Here is an 8555-nt window from a genome sequence, read left to right as displayed (position 1 = left end):
TCTCTCTCTCTCTCTCTCTCTCTCTCTCTCTCTCTCTCTCTCTCCCTTTCTCTTTCTCCGTGCTCTACATATATATTATAGATCAAAATCACCGGAAAAGACGCGTGCGTATATTCGCAGCGTATATTCGCAGCGTCTATCAGCGACGGAGCAGTCCAGAGAATACGCCGAGCTTTCCACAAAAGCTTACTCAACCGGCAAATTCATTTCCTTTGCACAAAACTCACACGCGAATCGAAGACACACGCGTGAAATACCGTCGCCAACACGTATGTACACTTGGGGGCGTATCTTCCATGGGCAAAGGATAACGTAGCGCACTCACCTGCGAGGATAAGCAGCCACATAGCGAGAACAAATGAGTGACGGAGCGGCGAGCGAATGTTCGGTAGAAGCAGTCTCCTAGTGGCTTTATAGACCAAGGGAAAAGGCCGCGCCCGCAGCCCGTAACCAGGTGGGGTTGTTCTATTCGCCGCTTTTCCGCGACGTGACGTGCACCAAAGTATACATCAACTTGTATATACGCAGGGCTATATCCATTGTCAATGGATTCGTTCTTCATTTAATTTTCTTTACTATCTTGTTCTTAGATTTCGAAGTAAATTACCATCTTACGAAGACGAAAAACAATGACTGTCAATTATTGAAGCGCTAACACACAATGTCAGTTGCAACCAATGAACGACCAATGACATCAAGAGCAAGACGAAATAGACTGAGGAGAACGTGGCACAAAGAACGTTGCAAGTATAAGAGCCAAACTACTGTCTCGACTCAAAGTTTTACAAGATTCGGTTCTTGAAATGTAACGCACTTTCAAGTCCGGTTCGCAGGAAAGTGGATGGAAGTGGGACACGAATGATTTATCCGGACGAGCTATATTTTTAACACAGATGGGCAAAGTTTTAAAAGCAAAACTACTTGAAATTAGTTAAGGTATATTAGATTTTACAAAAAATACAATATGGAAACCTAAATTTTAGTTAAATTTTAACTAAACTTTAGCTTTAGTTAAATTTTAGTATCAGAGCAACTAATGAGTGCTATATCGAAACCCGTTAATGGACTAAATTTCCTTAGATATAACAGCAAAAATATCAGTTGCATATATGTCGAACTATAATTTTCATTAGTTATGATATGGAATCTGTGCCAACAAATCTGTCGTGCTATAATGTCAAACTTTACTAGTTATACAACCTTATGCAGCTATGCGGCTTGATTACTTTAACATAGTAAACTGACGGTTCGTATATTACAGCTGTGGATTTGCTAGGCTAGCGAGGTTATAACAACAGCAAATCTTTTTTCCCACGCAGGCCTTTTGTTTTTATAGTTTGATTATAGGTTTCACAGTCATTTGTTTCGTTCGAAATAATATCAAAATGAACAAAGTCATTCAGATACAACAGAGATATCAATTTCACTTGATATGTAAGAGAAGTGGCTTCGGAATCCGGTTACCCGAGTAAGGGGATTCAAACAATATTCTCAGAATTCATGATTTATTTTGAAAAGTTTGAAAGTGATATTATTTTGAAAATTTGTTGAAATTATGGCTCTATTTTATGCCACGTAGTTAACTTATAGTATTAAAGCACTGCTTTGTAAGATGTGTCTGTAAGAAGGGAAACGAACGCGCGCGCACACTAGGATAGATAAAAACAATTCGCATGCCGACCTTTTCTTCGCAATTTTCACGCAAGTGTTGATAGCCATTGTCTTTAGCGAGGAGTTTCCCATTTTTCGCAAAGACTCGCGTTACACGTGATGTCACAGCTCGCATACGAAAAGAACGCGTTACATCAAGACTATGTGAAATTTTTCACGTTAATTGAAATCACTCGATCTCGTTACCCATTTTATTTGACCGAAATACATAAATTTGTTATTTGATTCGCATCTCCAACAACGGTGTTTTCTCGTGTATATCACCGATAACTCTTTTCTAATAATGAAACATATCGAACAAGTTATATTCGCACGATGCTCGTGCGCACGCGAGACAACACACGATACGAATATGCGGTTGCCTTGCTCGGTATGAACCGTCGTGGGAAAGGTAATCTCGGTCAGAAAAGAGAAAAGCAACCTGGATATGTTGCACGAATAGTAGATATACCCGAAAATACTTTCAATCTGCCACTAAAAGATTAATTTCCCGATCGTTTTTCCTTTTTAGTGATCTAGTAATCAAACAAACAAAGTGTTTCGGCAACATTTGCAAGAGCTTGAATCAAGACCGTGGCAGGATTGAGTAAGTTAATATATTTTTTAACGAAGTTAGCTGAACTGTTTTGCGCGAGCTCAGTATTCTATACAAGAAAAGCACATTGGCGCTCAAAGATACGAAAAAGAAATTCTGCTGGCAATATTCTTGATTTGCCTTATCTTACATTCGCATTTAAACGCAATCGTTACAATATTTTGACAAATTATTTTAACTTGTGTAAAGAAAAGTTAATAAATTAAAGTTAACGCGTTTTAAAATATTTATGCGTTAAAAGTTACTTATTCGAAATTGTTGACATTCGAAATTAACTAAGTTAAGTTAAAAGATGTTAACTTTTCAACTCTTTAACTTAACGTGTAACTGATTAATTATATATCATTTAATTCTGGACTATGGGTAAATTGAAGTCCTCTATCGCTATTTATCACGTATCACAATGTGATGGTGATAACGGTTGTTTCTTTTTCTAGTCTCCATCTCGTTTAAAAATATATTCACAATATATTCATACTTACCTTTTATTTACTTAATCTAGCACGTAAGAAGATATCCAAAGTAGAGTAAAAAATATCTAGAAAATAAATACAAGTAAACAACTAGAAATTGTGTTACACATACAAGCACAATGAAATTACGATGATTATGCCGAGATACACGATGGCTTATATACCGAAGCGGATCATGCTGGCATCCGATCTAGATACATTGACGATTCTTGATCCTCTAACGAAACTGCGCGCGTAGCGGCGCAAACGAGCCTTCGCCGATGATGCCGCGGCTCGACCTCAGTCCCGCGTCACAATCTCACGCTGTTTATTCGCGGTGAGCGAACGCGTAACTCACTCATAATAGAGCCGTGATTGCGCGGGTTCAGGCAGGTTCAGGTAGTAACAAAGTGGCAAGAAATGTGCAACTAATGGCCGAACGAGCATTTTATAACATTTTCTCGGTAATCGTTTCACGTAACGAGAATGTCGTCAGCGATGGAACAATATCTTGCACCGATGCAACATATTATATTTTAATGTTAGTCATATATTAATCTTCTGCCAGCCAAATCTTACCCGCGAAGATTTCCCGCGGTACGTTACATAATAAATCAGAGTGTGTTAATCTAAGAATTAAGATCCAAGCATTTTCGCACGCAAATAGGTCAAGAACTATCTAAACAACGCTCTGCGTCTAGCATATGACTAACTGAAAATATAAGATACTTTTTTCTTGATGTGAAATGAAATTTTACGCAGCAGACTTTGATCGTTTAATCGCTCAACTCACAATATCGCGAAAAAAGATTTGGTTGGATTAATCAAATATCTGATAGTGAGATATCAACGAAACAGAATTCCAATTTACCAGAATTCTGTTCAAGTTAATAAGATTTTCGATTAATCAAACAAGACTTCTGGTTAATTAAAATTCGAAACTGTTCAACTTGAATAGAAATCGTGTTGACTTAAACAGAGTTCTGGTAACTTCAATCGTAATTCTAATCGATTCATATTTCACCAGAAGATTTTGGTAAATCCAACCAAATTTTTTTGTCCGTGCATGCTTTAGTACAAACGTCATTTTTCGCTCGCACATGTACAGATATTCGTTAACAAAGATACTCACGCATCGAAATTTTCTGTAGTTGTTCTTGTTGTTTGAAACGAGACCATTTAATAATTCTATCTTAATTGCATCTTCATAAATACTACTACTAGATAGAACGTGGAAATCCTCGTTTTTACTCATGTTGCCAGGCGACTGTAACAACGCGAGAAAGCCAGTGTAGAAAACATTTCAGAATCCACCTCGGAACGTTAATACAGCGCGAATCGAGGCGAGACAAGGAGCTCTAAACAAGTCGCATTATTTCCACTACAGTGTTTTACAACTCCGCAACAATCTTCGTATTGCGCGATCTCGGTTGACAGTCGAACAAATATAATTGTCTCAATTTCGTGATTGCGCGAGACATGCATCCTCTTGTCGCGAATGTGATTTGTACTGGAAGAACAAATAAAAAGTAAAAAAAACAACGCAATTTAACGCAATTTTGTAGCAATTACTGGACTGGTAATGTTGACTTTTGTCTAAATAACTGAAGAGTAAAGCTATTTGCGATTCCAATCAAGAAGTAGTGCTTTTTCTGCAGTTACGTGCAAAAGATGCGCAAAACGTAACGCAATTTATTGAACAGAAACAAAACAGGAAATGTACAAAAAAACTATGAAATTGATTATTAACCAAATCTACTACTCATAAAATGGGTAGGTTTGCTTTAGTAGTATTTTATTTTTGCGCTTTCCAATTGAAAAACGTTTTTTAATTGAAAAATTCAAATGCTGATGAAAGTCATGGCGCAGAAAATCTTTAGTGCGTGATACATATTTGTCATCTTTTACGCGTGGCATCTTTCACAACCATTAACCAGTTAGCTGTGTTGCTCTCTTTTAAAAGTGTGTACCTAAATTGTATTGCATGACGAGTATACTCGCATCATAACGCTAAAAATTGCCATTTCTTCATGACGAGTATACTCATCATACACAGCTAACTGGTTAAATAACATACATCTTGTCATACATTTATCGATAAAGTTCTGAATCTGAAGTATCGTGACAGTTTTTATTTGCATCATTACCATCGGCATAATTTCATGTTTTCTCATCGCAATGAAATTCTGTGTTATCAATGCATATCTCAAATTTTTATTTTGCTTACTTTCATTTCTAACACTGGTTGTCATCTTTGTTACAGGATTCGATATTATTAAATGTTTTATTTCGCCCAATCTTTTTCTTGCTCTATAATTTTCTACATGTTCATTCGTTGCTCGCGCAATATTTTAAGCTCCTTTTAATAATATAAAAATAATACATTTCAAATATATTCACAATAGATATTAAAACGTGCAGATTATAAAACTAAATTAAAATTACTGTTTTTTAAAAAAAATTGGATATACATCACATATTGTAAACATATTGTAAACTGCTTCAATCACTGAATAAAAATTGGCTCCGTCAAGTTTTTCTCCAATTTCTACGCAATATTTTCGTAACCAGTGAAAATGTATTAACACTAGACAATAGCTGGATGGATAGCTTTACGTAAACACAAAGTCTCTTGAACGTATAGTTTGCCTCTTTTGTAAATACAGCCTAGTCCTCTCGTCACTGATTAAAATATAGCGAAATAAGCGTATTTATTATTCTAACGAGCTTACTTTATCTCGACAGTTCTCAACGTGCCGATATTTATGCTATAAAAGTAATTAACAACTAACATAATTAATGTAAAATTAATTAATATAATTAACTTTCCAATATGGTTTGTATATCGACATCTACCCATCTCTCATCTTCATGGATGCTTTGACTGGAGATGTAACAAGAGACTATAGCTATTTCGACCGTCTGACCCATATCTTGCTTTGGCCTTTATAATCAACAATTAGGTATAATGTTATACCGCAGTATTATCGAAGACGACCATAAGTTTTCTTACGATGTAATCGCCATGAAATGGATAATAAAAATAGTCGTTACGTCGAGCAAACCGTAACCGTGAAAACGCGTAACCAGTTAAACGCGACTTTCATACGCGTGTATTGCAATAAGCGTGATTACGCAATACGTCGCATCCCCATGTGGATTCCGCGATGTTGATTCGACCCTTTAATCGAAGAAATGCTAATAAGGAAAAATGTCGTGTATTAATCAATAATTAAGTATCATGTCTATTCACCGCGAAAATCCTGATTGATGATGTGAGCAGGTACACACGTTCTCGAAGTTTCTGCGGTTTGATTGTAAAAGTAAAATGTTGCAACTATTTTGCGAATTTACTCGATCGATTTCAAGTATCGTTTTGTGAACGTATTTTGTAGAAATTTTGAGCGTCTATTTTTTCGCTTTTGACGTTATAAATCAAAACGGCTGCAGCGAGGAAACAGTAGTTTTAAGCGAAATAAAAAAAAATAAATTATAAATGTTGATATCCGTTGTGTTTAAGGTACATATAGATAAGGTGATAAAATTATTTATATACAATGTTTTGTTTTATGGTGAATTCTTTTGTTTGCCTCTTTCCACTTTGTTTTCTTCACTGAAACATTCCTCAATTTCGAATATCGCTTGTAACCGAAGTTCGCCTGTAGCACGGTTAAACTAATAATAAACATAGTGGCTGTGATAGTTCCGCTTGTCAATACAGCATTTAAGATATCGAGTAAAATCGCGGAGAACTTTACCATTCCATGCGACCTATTTGTCGTTACCTACTTCATTATTAGCCTCGAACGTCCTAGAGAAAGGGCGACTCTTATCCGCTTTACAATTATGCCGTTTCAGTGTGCGTTCACAGCCTTTCGATAACGAAAGTGAACCAAGTAACGTCCTTGACTTTACTTGCCAGTCAACGCCTGTGCAAGTACTCTAGCTGTTTTTCACAAGAGCACACTACCAAATTTTCGCTTCTCGATATTCTCGATACAACGGTATGTTCGATTAAATTTGTAATATTTAGCCAGCAATAACAGTATAATCGTTCCTCATTTGATAATGTAAAATGTATGTAAATTTAACTACGTTCCCTTGAGATTATTTCAAGAGAAAAATTAATAAGTTTTAGACTACGATAAAGCTATTTGAATCTATCGAGATATCACTACAACTATTTCGTCCAACCGAATTGCCGATAATACCGTATGCAAGCAACGTTCGCTCTACATTAGTACTTGCGACTTTCATCCTCTTTGGAGTGTAATTAACGGTAATATATACATGTGTGTATTGAGACATGACACCCATGAATCGCTGATTTCAAGAAACATATGCCAATTATACGCGGAAATCAAAAACAGCGGGAAAGAGGGAGTGTCAAGAGGGAAAGACTTTTTTTTACTTGAGAACTTTACCGGTAAAACATAATATATTTTCTGCAAAATATATATTTCATTAGTTGCATAGAACTACAAATACTTTTACGCAATGAAAGTAAATTAATTGCTCGCATAAAAAAAAATTCAAAAATAGACATCTCTCTGTTAACGTAAATATTGGCCTGATATAAAGATTCTACAGCTTATTCATTCTGAATGTGTATTCATTTCGTTCAGAAAAATTTCAGAGAACACATTGTTCTATACCTTTACAACTAAATTCAAAAACTTAAAAATATTCGAAAAATTTACAAAGATATATTTGCGTCGTTGTTTTTTGTTAAATGTCTTTTTAACTGCTTAAAAATTTTTGAATTATTCATTTGTACATCTAATATGTGCTATAGATATAAACTATAATATGTAATATTAACAATCACAAAATTCAAAGACACAAGAGAACTCTAGTATTTTCTGACATTACCTCCTTTATCCCTCACCTATCCTTCTATTCTCTCTAGCTTCCTCTGGCTTTTTCGTTCTCTTTCCTACATTTCTACGTCATATTCTTTATATTTCTATGTACTTACAATCTAATATTCTTACGATATTAGAAATCGGGGCAGAAAAAACAAATTAGATAGGTAACTATTTGTAACTGTAGGAAAATAAATAATAAGAAAAAAATCATCATTGACTCAATCACAGTCAAGTTTCCGCCTCGATCTTTAAATTCGTTAGAATATCAGAATAAAACATAGAAATATTATACCCAATTATTTCATGTCCTGTAAGGCTTTTAAGAATTTTTTACCACTTCGTTCGTATTGAGCTTACAATCAGTGCAATCGATTTCCGCGTAAGTTTTCCACGTGATTCACGCAAATATTTTTGAAATTACGATATTTTCTGCCAATACGTCCGTAAGTATATACACAAGTATATCGTAGCATTTTTCGTTTTCGATAAATTTAACAAACGTCTTGTTATTATCGTTTTGGTATTAGCGTTTAAATTTTATTACGTTGCACTTTTCTATCATTTTACTCTTTAGGCCAAGATGTATTTTAAGCTTTTTTATATTTAACTGCTCGTAAAATTATCGTGTAAACTCACACATGTATGTGTGTTTATACATATTACTTTTTTACAAGAAAAGTGAACGGTTCTTCCGATTAATCTCTCACGAGCCAATCTCTCTCTCACCGTACTTCCTCTAATACCTCGTATACTCTCTCCTTTCTACCTTTCACTATCTTAACACTCGCCTTAGTGTCCTTCGGCGAATGCGGTCGACACTATCTCTACTGACGTGAATGAAGATTTAGCGTGGATAAGTTATCGATCGAATGTGCATGGAAAAAAAGATTGAATTAACCAAATATCTGGTCGAATATGAACGATCCAGAAATTCCGATTGAAGTAACCCGAATTCTGTTTAAGTCAACC

The 8555-nt window shown here is 35.3% G+C and overlaps 1 protein-coding gene across 1 annotated transcript in view; it reads right to left on the bottom strand.

The window, feature by feature from the left end:
- LOC116848370 (general transcriptional corepressor CYC8-like) overlaps positions 1-383 on the bottom strand; it is a 14242-nt gene extending 13859 nt beyond the window's left edge. The window contains exon 1 of the mRNA XM_032824363.1: positions 326-383. Coding sequence (XP_032680254.1) covers positions 326-347 — 22 coding nt within the window. The 5' untranslated portion in view covers positions 348-383. The remainder of the gene's footprint in view (positions 1-325) is intronic.
- Positions 384-8555: the final 8172 nt, after the last annotated feature.

Source organism: Odontomachus brunneus, unplaced genomic scaffold, assembly GCF_010583005.1.
Source record: "Odontomachus brunneus isolate Ranch 3 - 2012 unplaced genomic scaffold, Obru_v1 Obru_scaffold_093, whole genome shotgun sequence".
In the NCBI taxonomy this organism is placed as follows: Eukaryota; Metazoa; Arthropoda; class Insecta; order Hymenoptera; family Formicidae; genus Odontomachus; species Odontomachus brunneus.
The sequence above is the reverse complement of the archived record's forward strand: the minus strand, read 5'-3'. Positions and strand labels throughout refer to the sequence as shown.